We start from the raw sequence: 17,416 nt of genomic DNA, 5'->3' as shown, positions 1-17,416 counted from the left end.
CACACAAAGGGTAGTGATTGTGTGGAACAAGCTGCTGGAGGAGGTAGTTGAGGCAGGTACTATTGCAATGTGTAAGAAACATTTGAACAGGTACATGGATAGGACAGGTTTAGAGAGTTATGGGCCAAACGCAGGCAGGTGGGACTAGAGTGGATGGGACACGTTGGTCGGTATGGGCAAGTTGGGCCGAAGGGCCTGTTTCCACTGTATTACTCCAAATGGCAAAAGCCTTTTTCCCCTAGGGTAGGGGAATCCAAAACTAGAAGATAATGGTTGAAAATGAGAGGAGACCTTAAAGGGAACAGTGCAAGTTTTTTTTCCCACACAAAGGACGCTGCCAGTCGGTAGAGGCAGTTGCAGTTATAATGTTTAAAAAACATCTAGACAGGTACATGATTTGGAAAGGTTTAGAGCAGTGGTTCCCAACGTGGGGTGTACGCCCCACAGGGGGGCAATTTGATTTTTAAGGGGGGCATCAGGTAAACATATGTAGTTTATGTTTCAGATGTTATTTTGAGTAAATTCCATTTTCTGAGAATTATTTCTTTGTCTGCTCGTGCTAAAATATGGGGGGAGGGGCATCAGGATTTTAGAGGTGATTAGGTGGGGCATGGCCAAAAAAAGGTTGGGAACCACTGGTTTAGAGGGAGCTGGCTCATATGCAGCTAGCTCAAGTTAGCATAGACCAATTGGACCAAATGGCCATGTCAGTGCTGTATAGCCCTGGACTCATACAGCCGAGAAATAGTGGAAGCGGACCCTCTTCGGCCCAACTTGCCCATGTCAACCAACATATCCCATCTACATTAGTCTCACCTGCCTATGTTTGGTCTATATCCTTCTAAACCTATCCTATCTATATACCTGCCCAAATGTATTTCAAACATTGTGATGTACCTCCTCAACTACCTCTTCCAGTAACTTGTAAAGTATGTGTCAACATTAAAATTTTATTTTCCTAATATAGGTTGTACTCTAGCCCCTGCTATATCAACTGGTCCTCTAAGGAATCTATCATACCATCAGACTACATGTGTTGACAAGGAATCTAAACACAAGTATGATCCTGGAAGAGAAGCAGGCAGTTGGCACGGGTAGATCCCCTGACAGACAGCCTGTTGCCAAAACCTGTGAATAGCCACATAAAGATGAGAAAATTCCCTGTACCGTGTGTCTAAAGGTCCAGATGTGTGGTTGAAATTCAACTTGAGGATGAGCCATTTAAATACCCTAAACTTGTGCTTAGTAACAGAATATGGACAAAAAGGCATCAACCACAGGCTGTCATCTCTGGCACGGCAGATAGATAAATCATAGTTTGGTAATAAATAAAATAAATAAATATGCAAAGAAGTAGAATAACAACATTGCTTACTTTGCAGGAAAATTGACCAGTACAGAATGAAAGGCCAATAGAAATGCTTGAACAAAAGTTCAAGTTGAGGAAATGCTTTATTTATGAAACAATAAGCCACTGTCAATTATATACTTATGAAAGTGATGTCCAATTATAATATAGACATTTTCCAATTATAATACATAGTTGTGTGCACTGCAAACTACCACACGTTAACCTGTATCCTTGTAGCATGATGCTTGTATCCACAAATTTTATGGCGTATTCATAATTTTGAATGATGATATTCTGCAACCACCTACAAGTGAACAATTTCCATCTCAATCTTCACACTGTCCAAAAATAAAGCTAATGTACACGACTCTTTCACCCAGAGGGCAATTGCAATCTGGATCACCCTGCCAGAGGGGATGGTGCAGGCAGGTTGTCTTCAATGTTTACAGAAATATCTAAACATTCACTTGAATTACCAATGCATTGACAATCACTGATCTGATGCTGGTAAATGGGATTAGCATGGATAGCGCGGAGATGTGGGACACTGATTATTTCTGTGCTGTACATCCGTGACTATGAGTATGGGGTCAAGTCAAGCTTTCTCACTCTTTTCATCTCTTTATCCCAGCAATTAGCCTTCTGAATCTACACTGCATCAACTCCAGGGCAAATGCATCCACTTAGAAAGAAGAGGTCAAAACTACACCGTGTTCCTAATGCTGGCTCACGAAAGCTCTGTACAATATCAACAAGACTCTTTCAATAAATAATCACACAACGGTATTTCAACAATGTACTGTATCGCACTGGCTGCAGAGTGGAATGATGCACCTTGAAAATGATTTGTTTTTCGAAAGATACTAAGTAGATGCATCCCTGGGTCTACAATATTGTGTTTATCAACAATACTCTAGTGCGGAACCACCAAAATGCGATGGCATATTTAGAGCAAATCAACTTCTTCACAGCCGCGTTCCGTGGCGTTTGTAAAGCAAAGGTGTGCAGCGGGTACCTTACCGTGTGCACAGCTGCCTTTCCCGGTGACTGCCGTTAATGTTGCTCTCCTCCTCCTCCTCCTCCCGGTGTAACTGAGAGCGTTTCCACCCGTCCTGGAATTTCACCCAACACTCTCCCGGGGATCGCCAATCCTGCCCCAAGAACGGCATGGCGAGCCCGGCCCGGCACAGCCCAGCCCGACCCAGCACAGCCCAGCCCGACCCGGCACAGCACAGCACAGCCCAGCCCAGCCCGACCCGACCCGGCACAGCACAGCCCGACCCGGCACAGCACAGCCCGGCCCGGCACAGCACAGCACCGCCCGACCCAGCACAGCCTCCCCTTTACCTCCCCCCCGCCCGTATCCCGGGGCGATGCCAGCAAACAGAACGCTCGCGCCTCAACCGCTCACCAACGGTCGGTCGGTCGGTCGGTTGACCGCGCGCGCGCCCCAGCCCTTCAGTGGCGGAAGCGGGGCCGCCATCGCGCCCGGTCCACCCCTCCCACTATAAACCAATGGAGAGTTAGCACCGCCTCCTTACACCAGTGCATCTCCGGGTGTATCTCTTGCTCCGTCCTAAGATCTTTGGTCCTAACCTCTTTGGTCTTAACATCATAGAGTGATACAGTGTAGAAACAGGCCCTTCGGCCCAACTTGCCCAAACCGGGAAACATGTCCCAGCTACACACTAGCGTTTGGTCCATATCCCTCCAAACCTGGCCTATCCATGTACCTTAGATACAAAAAGCTGGAGTAACTCAGCGAGACTGGAAGCATCTCTGGAGAGAAGGAATAAGAGGTTTCAGGGAAAGATATGCTGAGCTGCTGGAGGGACGGGAGCTGGTTTGTGCCTCTGCCCGGAGGACGATGGCGGGGGCGCGGCAGAAGGCGAGGAGCTACGCAGTAGTGACATCAGCAGCGGATGCGAGGCCATCTGAACATGAGCCTCATGTTGACTTGGACTGGGACAGTTTTGGTATCTCGGTTCAAACTGGGCCCCAGATGTCCAGGGGAGCAATTACGAAGGCTATGAATGCCCTTCTTGGTAGGGGGGCTATTGTCTCTTCCGAGCTCGAGAGGGGAAAGGTTGAGATGATATTGAAGAAACGGGAGGATGTGGCCACAGTGGTGGAGAGGGGGATTTCAGTGGGGGGGGTCCATATACAGGTGGACCCATGGGTGTCCAGGGTGAGACCGGTTCTCCTGCGGAGTTGCCCTACATGTATTCCGGATGCAACACTCATTCCACACCTGTCTCAGATTGGGGAGGTGCGGTCTAAGTGCTTTAGGCTCATGCACCCTGGGGGGGACCCGGAGGAAAAAGGGATTCTCAGTTTCAAAAGGAGGGTGTTCGTGAAGGTGGGGGAGGGGGAAGGCGATGAGGGAAGTTTCGAGGTGGAGTGTAGGGGTCTCCCTAGAACCGTGCGTTGGAGTTGGGGAAAGGCACGGTGTCATGCGTGCGGTTGTTATGGACATCTCCGTAGGGAATGTCCTAATCACGGGGTCGCTGCCAGAACTTCTAGCACAGCAGCCCAGGAATGCACTGCTGGCCCATCAGCGGTGGCTCGTCATGCCTCGGAGGGGCGGGGTGGAGTCGCTGACCTGGCTGGGGCTGCTGGCTCTGCCTCGGTGATCCGGGGCAGCGGGGAGAGCCCTTCTGGGTCTGCAGTTTCCGCCTTGGGGACCCGGGGCAGCGAGGGCCCCCGCCCCCTACATCCTGAACCTGTGGGGGTGGCTGAAGGTGAGGCACAGAGGGAGGGTGGAGAGAAATGGGAGCAGCAGAAGAAGAAGAGGAGTCAAAAGCAGGTGGGTGTGCAACTGCCGAGTGCGGAGATCACCCAAGGGGTGCCTGTCAGCTCCAGGGAGGCCCAGAGTGAAACTGCCGTGGCCCAGCAAGGAGCTGAGGTGGCTCTGACGGGAGTAGGGAAGGTAACACGTGCGGGTGGTAAAGTGGCTGGGCGTAGTGTGGAGGCGGAAGACCCTTCCTTTATGGAGGTCACCACACCGCCGCATGCTAGTGGGACAAAAAGGAGGATTGTGCCTGGCGAGGAAGAGCAATGACGTGAGTCCAAAGTAAGGGGGGTGCAGTTTTACCAGTCCTTCCACCACCGATGTGGGTGGAGGTCAGGAAATGACGTCTTCTGGGTTGGAGGTTGAGCCTCCGCTTCAGGGATCTCTGGAGGGTACCATAGGGTCAGGTGACGGGGTAGACCTCTCTGGAGCGGTGTCTGGGCGGGGGGAGGTTCTTTCGTCACAGGAGCCCTCCGAGGGAGGTATCTCATCGTGTGTTGATCTTGGCTCCCCTGGGGGTGCGTCCTCTGGGTCGGAGGAGGTCCCCTAGTTTCAGAGGCCTACTAAGGGTGTTAGCACGCAGGAGGGTGGGACAAGCTCCCCTGGTAGTGTGGACCCTGAGACGGGGGATGAGCAGAGTCAGCCCGAGGGAGGGGGGCCGGGGGGAATGGTGTACCAATCAGTGCTCAATATTGGAGCCAGTGGAGGTGCCGAGGTGTGTATTGTACTGCCGGCTGATTTGGCAGGGGAGAGAAAAAAGACTGGTGGAGAGCCTCTGGGTGTTGCCAGTGGAGGGGGTGCTTTCGGTGCTGTGGAGGTCGGAGTTGTTTCGGGCAGGGACCTTCTTTCGGATTCTGGGGGTGCCAGTTTACCACAGACCCTGGGGGTGCCTCTTGTTTTCTCTTCCCCAGGCCCAGATGTGGAGGGTGAGGACAGAGCGCAGGAGCCCAGCCAGTCAGTGGGCTGCGTGATGCGGATAGGGGCTTCGGGAGTCTTCCCCGGCATTGATCCTGGGGGTGGTGACATGTCGGAGGAGGGGGAGAGGGATGGGGCCAGTTTGTGTGAAGGGGTTAGCGAAATTCCAGAGAGCTCTGGTCTTTCGACTTCTGAAAATGACCTTGGTGATGCTGAGCGTGTTGTGTCAGGTGCGAGTAACTTGGCCGATAGCCCAGGAACCAAGGACGAGTCTCATACAAGTGCTATCTGCGAGGTGCTGGAATTTTTAAAAACAAGCCGTACCAACAAGACAAAGTTTGAGGCTGCTAAGAGACGGTGGGCTGATCTGTCGGCCTTAGTTGAAACTCTCGAGGCTATCCTTGCCAGCGAGGATAGTGGTCTTCCTGGGTCTGAGCAGTGCCAGCTTAGGTGCTTTTTGGAGTTCCTAAGAGAGAGGGCTACAGAGCCCAGGAGGAGAAGTGGGAGGATTTCAAACTAATGTACCAGTGCATTCACGTTAGTTACCCTAAATTTAAACGGGAGTAGAGCGAGTTTTCGCAGATTCCAGTGGTGCAGCTGGTACACTTGCAGCCTGACAACGCCAGTGACCCAGTTTGTTCCTTCCCTTGGGTGCTGTCTGTGTGGAGTTTGCACCTTCTCCCTGTGACAGAGTAGGTTACCTCCGAATGCTCTGGTATCCTGCCACACCCCAAAGACGTACAGGTTTGTAGGTTAATTGGCCTCTGTAAATTGCCCCTTTTGTGCAGGGAGTAGATGATAAAGTAGGATAATATAGAACGAGTGTGAAGCAGCGATTGATGGTTGGTGTGGATACAGTGGGCTGAAGAGCTTGTTTGCATGCTGCAGCTCTACACTAAAACCAAACTGAATGTGAGGTGGCATTACATTTTGCATCAGACTGTGATCTGCAATCTGGAGGCATGGTTAACATGGAAAAGCCTGTTAGACAGTTAAAAATAGCACACGTTAAAATGCATTACTGGAGCTTTAAGTGTTTATCTGTGATTTAATCTGCTAAATAAATGGGAACTAACTCAATTCTTCTTGCATTTACCACTAATCTTGAACAAGCCAAACATGTTTATCTTCTGCAGGTCGTGATGAGTTGCAGTGGTTAAACTTCAGAATGGCTTGTCCTGAAAATAAATTGTTTGTCACAGAGGAGTAATTTTCTGGTTTGGCCTCTGCACCTTTGGCTCATGGCAATGCAAGTCTACTGGCAGTAATGGAACAGTGATAACCTCAGGCCATGAACATTGGATACAGTGCGGGAAGCTGGATCATAACATGGTGATTTCTGGGAGCTGCTCTGAGCCGGAAATGATAATGGAGAAGTTATACCTTGGCATTGAGAGGGGGAGGAGACCAGGTCTTGTCTGGGGCAGTTTTATGGACCATGCAGATATGGCATTGATTAAGGTATGAAGCGGAAAGTGATTGATGATTAGTGGGCTTAGGGTTCAGCCACTCCTGGAGCAAGGGAGCACAGACTTCATCAACAGATCGAGAGGATGTCTCTGGGGTGTTTGCATGCTCCCCCTGTGACCACATGGGCTTCCTTCAGGTGCTCCGGTTTTCTCCCACATCCCAACAACATGTGGATTTGTTGGTTAATTGGCCTCCAAGTTGCGTCTTGCGTAGGGAGTGGATGAAAAGATGGGGTAACACAGATACTTTGTTTAGAGGGGGAAGGAATGGGGAGTTATGTGAGGAGTGGAAAATCTGCTTCTCTAGGTTAGGTGGGTTAGGTTGGGGTTATTATTGTTATGTTACTGAGGTACTGTGAAAAGCTTTGGAGCAAGATTCTGGGGGTCTTATAACAAAAATATACAATTCTTAAGTGATTGGACAAGCTAGATGCAGGAAAAATGTTGGGGAAGTCCAGAACCAGAGTCACAGTGTATAAGGGGTCGGCCATTTAGGACCAAGATGAGGAAACCGTTTTACAAACAGAGAGCTGTGAATCAGTGGAATTCTCTGCCACAGAAGGCAGTGAAGGCCAATTTATTGGATGTTTTCAAGAGAGAGTTAGATAGAGCTCTTGGGGCTAACGGAATCAGGGGATATGGGATGAAAACAGGAACTGGGTACTAATTTTGGATGATCAGCCATGATCATACGGAATGGCGGTGCTGACTTAAAGGGCCGAATGGCCTACTCCTGCACCGTATTTTCTATGTTTCTAAAAAAGTATTCTTGGGGCTAGAAACTCCAGCCCATTTTTTCATGAACTCTGGAAACCTGTCAGCAACTGCAATGTTTACAGGCAGTTCACAACCCCCTTGCAGTGACCCATGTTAAGAAGGTAACACGTGTATGGTCCAGACATGAGAAATGGCAATGGATACATTTACATCAGGAACTACTCAATGGGTCAGGCACCATCTATGAACAGAGGTGCGTCTGACCTGCTGAGTATTTCAAGCATTTACTACCACTTCCAATAGTTAATGTATTTTCTATCTGTGTTATGTTTAAGCTGACTTTACATTTGTTCATTTGTCATTTTTTTCTGATGAAGGGTCTTTGATCTGATACATTAATCCTGTTTCTCTTTCCATGATGCTGCTTGACCTGCTGGATGTTTGTATTTATTTTTTCACATCTTCTATGCTCCCTTCAATTGTCAATTTAGTTTATTTAGAGTTACAGCATGGAAACAGGCCCTTCGCCCCTCTGTTCCCTACCCCCCCTCCCCCCAACCTTCCAGCACCCCTTCTCACTATTTCTATGTTATCCCAATTTCCCAACAACTTCCTACACACTAGGCCAATTAACCTACAAACCCACACGTCTTTGGGATGTGGGAGGAAACCACACACACGGTTACAGGGAGAATTCCACACAGAACCGAGGTCCAGATCGAACGTGGGTCTCTGATGCTGCGGGACTGCAGTTCTACCAGCCAGGCCACTGTGCCGCCCTGTAAATTGTGGAAAGATTCATATCAATATGAGGATAAATGCGGATAAATGTGAGGTTATCCACTTTGGTAGCAAAAACAGGAAGGCAGATTACTATCTAAATGGCGTCAAATTGGGAAAAGGTGAAGTACAACAGAATCTGGGGCTCCTTGTACATCAGTCTATGAAAGTAACCATGCAGGTACAGCAGGCAGTGAAGAAAGCAAATGGCATGTTGGCCTTTATAACAAGAGGAATCGAATATTGGAGCAAAGAGGTCCTTCTGCAGTTGTACAGAGCCCTCGTGAGACCACACCTGGAGTATTGTGTGCAGTTTTGGTTCCTTAATTTGGGAAGGACATTCTTGCTATTGAGGGAGTGCAACGTAGGTTTACAAGGTTAATTCCTGGGATGGCATGGCAGGACTGTCATATGCTGAGAGAATGCTGCCTGACCCGCTGAGTTACTCTAGCATTTAGTGTCTTATCTTCGGTATAAACCAGCATCTGCAGTTCCTTCCTGCACATTCTATGACCACATTGGTTTTCCCATGTGCTCCAGTTTGTTCCCACATCCCCAACGTTTAGTTCAGTTTTGTTTATTGTCACAGTTACAGTGAAAACCTACAGTGGAAATATGCTGGTAAGTCAATTGGCTACTTCCTGTACATTGCCCCCGGTGCTTGTGGGTGGCAGGACAATCAACGTAGCATGGATGAACATGTGAGAGAGAATGGGCTTCATGAAATGAGGAAGAATGGCACATTGATGTGTCTTGAATGTGTAGACTCATTTGACCGAATAACCATCTTCTGTGTAGTAAGCAAATGTAATAAGTATGAGATTCAACCCAATGTTTTTCTGGAGTTCATTCAGTATTGACTGGATTTAATTTAGTTTAATTTAGAGACACAGTGCGGACACAGGTCCTGCGGCCCACCAAGTCCTCGCCGACAAGCGATCCCATACACTAGCACTATCCTACACACTGGGGACAATTTATCAAACCCAGGTCTCTGGCACAATAAGGCAGCAACACAACTGCTGCACCACCATGCCACCCAACTATAAATGTATTACAATTAATTGATAGCGTTATGGATTATTGTATATTTATTTGTGCTTTTACATGAATGAGGCTGTGAAGGTGTAGCAAGTAACTAGCGTTCCCCATACACTATTTCTATCTTACAGACTGGGGGCAATTTACAGAAGCCAATTAACCCTACAAACCTGTACATCTTTGGAATGTGGGAGGAAACGGAGTACCCGGAGAAATCCCACGTGGTCTCAGGGAGAACGCACAAACTCCGTGCAGACAGCACCTGTAGTCAGGATTGATCCTGAGTCTCTGGTGCTGTGAGGCAGCATCTCTACTGCTGCGCCACTGTGCCACCCTGAAAAATACAAATAATAATACTCCTCGGTAATCTACACCCTAGTTTAGTTTGGCCACCACTGGCCTCCCTATGATTTGTTAGGCATTTGCTTTCGCTGGTTGCCTTCTTGTGTCATTTAGCCTAAGCATGGTCCACTCATGGATCCATTGGAATGCAGCCCAGACAGTTCCAAACCTCCTGCACCCAGAATCCACCAAATGATTCGAACGTGGCCAAACCCAGCCCAAAACCTCCATATGTATAAGGAAGGAATTGCAAATGCTGGTTTACACCAAAGATAGTCACAAAATGCTAGGCTAACTCAGCGGGCCAGTCAGCATCTTTGGAGAGAGGGAATGGGTGAAATTTAAGTCCACAATTATGTACTCCCCATCCATCGAACAAATTAAAACCCTCGGTGCTTCAGAAATAAAAGAGTCACTATCTAGGCAAGAAGAATGAGCACATTTGATGTAAGAGTAGACACAAAAAGCTTGAGTAACTCAGCAGGATAGCCAGCATCTCTAGAGAGAAGGAATGGGTGCCGTTTTGGGTCAGACTAGTCAGGGGAAAAGGAAACAAGAGAAATAGACATATAAGGGTGATGGTGGAATTATATTTACTACCTCTCAATGCTCATTACCAACCCGAGTAAAATGAACTGATTCTACAGTACATGAATATATATTCGGGAGAGTTGCATGAAGGAAATAATGAACCTTAAGATTCGTCGAAGATACATTATTCGCAATGACCAAACCAATAATCATAGATTAAAGAAATATTGCAAGGAAACAAACTTTTCAAAGTAAAATTGAATATATTTAGTAGAACAATAATAGGTAAATATGTAAATATGTAAATATATATTAATTGTAAATAACAATGGGTAAATATGGTTAAAATATATATAGGGGCTGTGCTGGAGTGCTGGGTGCTGCTGGTGTACTTTGCAGTTAGTTGTTGTGCACCGTGGGCTGCTGCTGGCGAGGCTGCTGTTTTTTCTTGGACTGCTGGACTGCTGGACTGCTGGACTGCTGGACTGTTGGACTGTTGGACTGCTGGTCTGCTGGAGTGCTGGAGTGCTGGGGTGCTGGGGTGCTGGACTGCTGGACTGCTGGACTGCTGGACTGCTGGTCTGCTGGACTGCTGGACTGCTGGTCTGTTGGACTGCTGGTCTGCTGGACTGCTGGTCTGCTGGACTGCTGGTGTGCTGGTCTGCTGGGGTGCTGGACTGCTGGTCTGCTGGTCTGCTGGACTGCTGGACTGCTGGTCTGTTGGACTGCTGGTCTGCTGGACTGCTGGTCTGCTGGTCTGCTGGTGTGCTGGACTGCTGGACTGCTGGTGTGCTGGACTGCTGCTCATGGGGTTGGAACCCTGGAGTGCTGCTGGTGTGGTTTCTCGTGAACCCTGGACTGCTGCTCGTGGTTGCTGCCTTCCTCGGAGGCAGAGCTGCCCCAAACCATTGGGCTCCACTTTGCACCACCTCGCCGTCTGCCTCTTCAAGGGCTTGGTCTTGTCGGCAGCCAGTCTCTCCACAGCTCTCTACTGACCCCGCATGTCCCCATCCTTCGGATGGGCCTGTAGCTGATAAACGCTGGTGTGAGACTGAAGAGGATTTAAATTGGAAATGGTGGCCAGAGGAAGGAATGTTAATGGAGGCAGGCAGGAGGGGAGAAATGGGAGTGGCCAGTAGACACAAAATGCTAGAGAAAGTCAGCGGGCAAGGCAGCATCTATGGAGAGAAGGAATTGGTGACATTTCAGGTCGATACCCTTCTTTAGTCAGGGGAGGGGGTAGGACAAAGAAAGAATGTAGGCGGAGACAGTGGGACCAGTGAGGGAGATGTGAAGGGGGGAATGAAGCAAGAGAGCAAGGGCTACCAGAAGTTAGAGAAGTCAATGTTCATATCGCTGGGGTGTAAACTACCCAAGTGAAATATGAGGTGCTGATCCTCCAATTTGCACTGGGCCTCACTCTGACAATGGAGGAGGCCCAGGAGAGAAAGGACAGATTAGGAATGGGGGGGGAAGTTGGTGCTGGGCCACCGGGAGATCAGGTTGGCTAAGACGGACTGAGCCGAGGTGCTCAGCGAATGATCACCGAGCCTGCGTTAGGTAGCGCCAATGTAGAGAAGTTGGCAACTGGAGCAGCGGATGCAGTGATGAGGTTCGAGGAGGTGCAAGTGAATGTCTGCCTCACCTGGAAAGACTGTTTGGGTCCTTGAATGGATTCAAGGGGGGAAGGTAAAGGAACAGGTGTTGCATCTCCTGCGATTGCAGAGGAAAGTGCCTGGGGAGAGGGTGTTTTGGGTGGGAAAGGACGAATTGAGCAGGTAATTACGGAGGAAATGGTCGCTGTGGAAAGCAGAAAGCGGTGGAGATGGGAAAATATGGCCAGTAGTGGGATCGCTTTGGAGGTGGTTCCCCCTCCCCCCTCTCTTAACGTCCCGAGTCCCCCTTGTACTCACCTACCACCCCATCAGCCGTCGCATACAGCATATAGATGCTGTGGGCTGAACATCGAAAATGTGTCTAGAATTTAACTTTCGTGACCCATGTCTCGGAAATACATTAAATTTTGCACAGATTTAGATAAAATATCATTGAGAAAAAAGTCATAACTCGTCAGTGCCAAAAGTTGCACATTATTTAATTAAATTAATTCGAAAATGAAATCAAAAAATTAAGTGGCATCTAGTGTCCAATGCCCATATTACACCATGGGGAGCCTAATTCCATGCTGCAGACACTTTAAACCATATATTCTTATACTGTGTGTGTGTGTGTGTGTGTGTGTGTGTGTGCGCGTGCGCGCGTGCGTGCGTGCGTGTGTGTGTGCGTGTGCGTGTGCGCGTGTGTTTTTGTGTGTGTGTGTGTGTTTTTGTGTGTGTGTGTGTGTGCGTGTGCGTGTGTGTGTGAGTGTGAGTGTGTGTGTGTGTGTGTGTGTGTGAGTGTGTGTGTGTGTGTGTGTGTGTGTGTGTGTGTGTGCGTGTGTGTGTGTGTGTGCGCGTGTGTGCGTGCATGTGTTTTTGTGTGTGTGTGTGTGTTTTTGTGTGTGTGTGTGTGTGTGTGTGGTCGAAGTGACAGCTGCCAGCCCAAGAATCCATTTGGCCCACAATGTCCCTACTAGCCCTCTGGAAAACAGTCCCTTCGGCCCACAACACCATGCTAGCGCTCCCCCCCCCCACTGGCCAGCAATATTGGAATTGTTGGAGAGGTGGAATATTGCGTTGGAGACCAGCCCTGCCGTGTGAAGCTGGGATCCAACGGGTCCCACTTAGTAACTTTATAGACAAATCAATTGAAAAACAAAATGATCAGCAAGGTTAGCAATACCTATATTCCTTGGAAACCTTGTTATTGTTTTGATGTAATTAGGAGGCAACCATGATCCCAGGGTCCTCGCTGCCTAGCGACCATAAAACAAAGCGCGGGATTGGTCAATTTGCATCCAAACTCAAAGTCAAATGTGCATTGATTGGACAATTACTACTCGGAAAAAATTAAGGTTTTTCTCATATTTAGAAAATCTGCATGTTTTGGTCTTGACGAGTTTCAGGTATGATTTATATAATATTTATACACAATATGTTAAAAATTCAGGTAGATCCGTGAGTTGGGTCACGAACTTGAACGAAAAAGTTCCTCCGCCCACAGCCTAACATCCTCCAACATGTTTGCCACCTCCAAAGGGATCCCACTGCTGGCCGTATCTTCCCATCTCCACCCCTTTCTGCTTTCCACTTAGGAAACCTGAACGGAAATCTCTGGAGACTTTGCGCCCCACCCAAGGTTTCCGTGCGGTTCCCGGAGGTTTTTGACAGTCTCCCTAATGGTCGAAAGTGCTTTTCCGTTTCTTCTATGTTCTGCCGATTATTTCAAAAAATTCAAAACCGGCCGCGATTAAAAATAGGTTGCCGTTTAAAAATATCGGTAACAGGTTGCAGGTAGTGGAAGGCTACCTGCAACCTCCGGGAACCACCTTCAACTAGCATCACAACTGACTTAGACTAAAAAATTACCGATTTTTAAAACGGCAACCTATTTTTAATCGCGGCCGGTTTTGAATTTTTTGAAATAATCGGCGGAACATAGAAGAAGCGGAAGCCACTTTCAACCATTAGGGACACTGACAAAAACCTCCGGGAACCTCCGGTAACTGCACGGAAACCTTGGGTGGGGCGCAAAGTCTCCAGAGGTTTCCGTTCAGGTTTCCTAAGTGGGGCAGGGGCATAGGGCACTTTCCTCTGCAACTGCAGGAGATGCAAGACCTGTCCCTTTACCTTTCCCCCTCGACTCCATCCAAATGACCCAAACAGTCTTTCCAGGTGAGGCAGAGGTTCACTTGCACCACCTCCAACCTCATCTACTGCATCTGCTGTTCTAGGTGTCAACTTCTCTACATTGGCGAGACCAAGCACAGACTCGGCAATCATTCGCTGAACATCTCGGCTCAGTCCGTCTCAACCAAGCTGATCTCACGGTAGCCCAGCACTTCAACTCCTCCTCCCATTCCAAATCTGACCTTTCTGTCCTGGGCCTTCTCCATTGTCAGAGAGAGGCCCAGCACTAATTTGAGGAACAGCACCTCATAAAGTGCATTCAGAAAAAGCTGGTTAGAAATTTTTGCAAAGTAATTAAAAATAAATAACTGAAATATCACATTTACATAAGAATCACAAATATCAAATTTACATGTATTTACATTTACCCTTTGCTATGACACTCAAAATTGCTTGGGGTCATCCTGTTTCTATTGGCTATCCTTGAGATGTTTCTACAACTTGATTGGAGTCCACCAGTGGTAAATTAAATTGATTGGACATGGTTTGGAAAGGCACACATCTGTCTGTATAAGGTCCCACAGTTGACAGTGCATGTCAGAGCAAAAACCAAGCCATGAAGACAAAGAAATTGTCTGTAGATCTCCGAGACAGGATTGTGTCGAGACACAGATCTGGGGAAGGGTATAAAACAATTTCTGCAGCATTGCAGGTCCAGAAGAGCACAGTGGCCTCCGTCATTCTTAAATGTAAGAACTTTGGAATCACCAGGGCTCCTCACAGAGCTGGCCGCCCGGACAAACCGAGCAATCGGGGGAGAAGGGCCTTGGTCTGGGAGGTGACCAAGAACCTGATGGAGCTCTGACAGACGGAGTGCCAGAGTTCCTCTGTGGCAATGATAGAACCTTCCAGAAGGACAACTATATCTGCAGCCCTCCACCAATCAGGCCTTTATGGTAGAGTGGCCAGACGGAAGCCACTCCTCAGTAAAAGGCACATGACAGCCCGCTTGGAGTTTGCCAAAGGCATGAGAAACAAGATTCTCTGGTCTGATGAAACCAAGATTGAACTCTTTGGCCTGAATGCCAAGCATCACGTCTGGAGGAAACCAGGCACTGCTCATCACCTGGCCAATACCATACCCACATTGAAGCATGGTGGTGGCAGCACCATGCTGTGGGGATGTTTTTCAGCGGCAGGAGACTAATCAGGATCCAGGGAAAGTGGAACAGAGCAAAGTACACGAGATCCTTGATGAAACCCTGCTCCAGAGCATTCTGGACCTCAGACTGGAGCGGAGGTTCACCTTCCAACAGCACATAGCCAAGACAACGTAGGAGTGGCCATGACAAGCCTGTGAATGTCCTTGAGTGGCCCAGCCAGAACCCGTACTTGAACCCGATCGAACATCTCTGGAGGGACCTGAAAATAGCTGTGCATCGATGCTCTCCATTCAATCTGACAATCTGAAAGGTCTGAATACTTATGTAAATGTGATATTTCAGTTATTTCTTTTTAATTACTTTGCAAAAATTTCTAAATACATGTGTAGATGGATAATAAAAAAAAAAAATGACTAGGGCTGTAACGTAACAAAATGTGGAAAAAGTGAAGGGGTCTGAATATTTTCTGAATGCACTGTATTTCACTTGGGTAGTTTACACCCCAGCAGTATGAACATTGACTTCTCTAACTTCAGATAGCCCTTGCTCTCTCTCTCTTCATTTCACCCCTCACCCCACACACCTTCTCAGTTCTACCACTAGTTCCACTCTCTTCTTTGTCCTACCCACAGCCTTGGATGTTCTTTTAGGAAGGAGATGAGGAGAAATTTCTTTAGTCAGAGGGTGGTGAATCTGTGGAATTCTTTGCCACAGAGGGTTGTGGAGACCAAGTCAGTGGATATTTTTAAGGCAGAGATAGATCGATTCTTGATTAGTGTGGGTATCAGGGGTTATGGGGAGAAGGCAGGAGAATGCGGTTAGGAGGGAGAGATAGATCAGCCATGATTGAATGGTGGAGTAGACTTGATGGGCCAAATGGCCTAATTCTGCTCCGAGTACTTATGACCTTATGACCTATCCGCTCCCCTGACATCAGAAGGGTCTCGACCCCTCTCCAAAGATGCTGCATTTTGTGTCTACCTTCGATCTTACCAGCCACTGCAGTTCTTTCAGTTCCCTAGGGTGCCATTCTTCCAATACATGTCCCAGTCTCGCTGGAGGTGGTGGCATTGCTCCCAATGTGCTCCAATGCAGCATGGTTACTGGCACAGCAGCAATGCAGTCGGCACTCTATCACGCAGCAGATTGTTTTCCCTAAAGCAGCCCACGTGCACCAATGTTATTCACACTGCAGCTCCACTGGCGCCAACGCAGCCCAGTTGCACGTTTGCCCCTGCTGCTGCAGCCCAGCTGTGTCATCCATTTCCTGGGGCATGTGAGGCCAAGTCCTTGGGATATGGGTATGTAATTATTAATGATAAAAGATTCCGGGGAGAGGGCAGAAGAATTTGGTTGAGAAGGAAAAATGAATCAGCCGCTATAGAATGGCGGAAATGGGCCTAATTCTGCCCCTATGTCTCGTGGTCTTTATGTGGTCTTGAGGAGGCAGTTGAAATCGGAGATCTAAGTGTGTAATATCTCCACCACGGCGCTGATTATAAAGACCATGGCGATCGTGCCGACGATGATTGTTACGCCTTTCAGCCGTCGCCGGTTGACGGGGCGGTGTACCACTGGCTTCTCGGGCGTCTCAAGGTGGAAGGAGGCAACCCTACGCCCATGCACCCAGCAGCGGTAGATGCCGCGGTCGGAGGGCATCACGCTTTTGATTTCATACATGCCGCCCATGGCGTCGACCAGCCGGTGTCTCCCGTCACTGCTGCCACCTTGGGTGATAAAGGTGGAGTCGCGCTGCCATAGAACGGACGTGTAAACCGACGCCCCCGGGCATGTGATCCGGGCGTTGTCACGGATGCCGTAGTACATCGGCTGCAGAAGAGTTGTACGTGGCTCCATCCAGTCGAACACAGGCTCCCGACCACACCACCACCGCCACCATTCGCCAATCTCCAGCAACAGAAGATTGGCTGCGATCTCCAATGATTGTTCCTCCTTCTTGCACGGCTGGCGGCACCATTGGTAGTGGAGCTCGGCGGCACGCCGGGGCAAGGACTGCCCAATGAACAGCTCCATTAGGCCACAGGGCAAGGTGACGCCATTCACCTCCAGTGCCTCGTCCTCGTCCTCGTCCTTGTCAGTGTTGCTAAGTTTGGCGTAACAGAAGCCCATCACCTTCTGCTCCCCTATTACGTTACACCGGTTACATTCCTGCCATGGTCCCCAGCGGGTGTAGAGCTTGACCATGTGCTGGGAAGAGCCCACGTTCACCCTCAGGGTCTGGTTTGTCAGAATGCTCTCCTCCAGCCCTTGGTGGGACACGTAAACCAGAGACGAGTCCTGCACATCCACCTGGTAGGCGGCTAGGGTGGAATTAGCCGACTTACACAGGTACAGGCCCGTGTCTGAGGTCTTCGCCGTGTCCATGATCAAGGAGCCTCGATGTAGATTGGCTCGGCTTCCCAGATCGCCCATCGGCCCTTGGTACACCGTCAAGTGCCCGGATCTGATGAAGGTGCTGGGTTGGGCTTGAGGCTGGCTGAGGTCCTGGTACTGCCAGTACACGGAGCCTTCTGGTACTTCTGTGGCACTCGGGCAACGCAGGCTGAGCGGATTGTTCGACAGGAAGG

At 48.9% G+C, this 17,416-nt stretch overlaps 1 protein-coding gene across 6 annotated transcripts in view; it reads right to left on the bottom strand.

Annotated features, from left to right (window-relative positions):
• The window catches only part of fbxo25 (F-box protein 25), a 44,992-nt gene extending 42,169 nt beyond the window's left edge, over positions 1 to 2,823 (bottom strand). For 2 of the 6 annotated variants that reach the window (XM_033021692.1, XM_033021687.1), the window contains exon 1: positions 2,372 to 2,820. In XM_033021692.1, coding sequence (XP_032877583.1) covers positions 2,372 to 2,520 — 149 coding nt within the window. In that variant the 5' untranslated portion in view covers positions 2,521 to 2,820. Of the gene's footprint in view, positions 1 to 2,371 lie in introns of all 6 variants that reach the window. The other 4 variants (XM_033021690.1, XM_033021691.1, XM_033021688.1 and 1 more) reach the window with 4 other exon arrangements.
• Positions 2,824 to 17,416: the final 14,593 nt, after the last annotated feature.

This window comes from Amblyraja radiata, chromosome 5 (genome assembly GCF_010909765.2).
Source record: "Amblyraja radiata isolate CabotCenter1 chromosome 5, sAmbRad1.1.pri, whole genome shotgun sequence".
NCBI classification, from domain to species: domain Eukaryota; kingdom Metazoa; phylum Chordata; class Chondrichthyes; order Rajiformes; family Rajidae; genus Amblyraja; species Amblyraja radiata.
The sequence above is the reverse complement of the archived record's forward strand: the minus strand, read 5'-3'. Positions and strand labels throughout refer to the sequence as shown.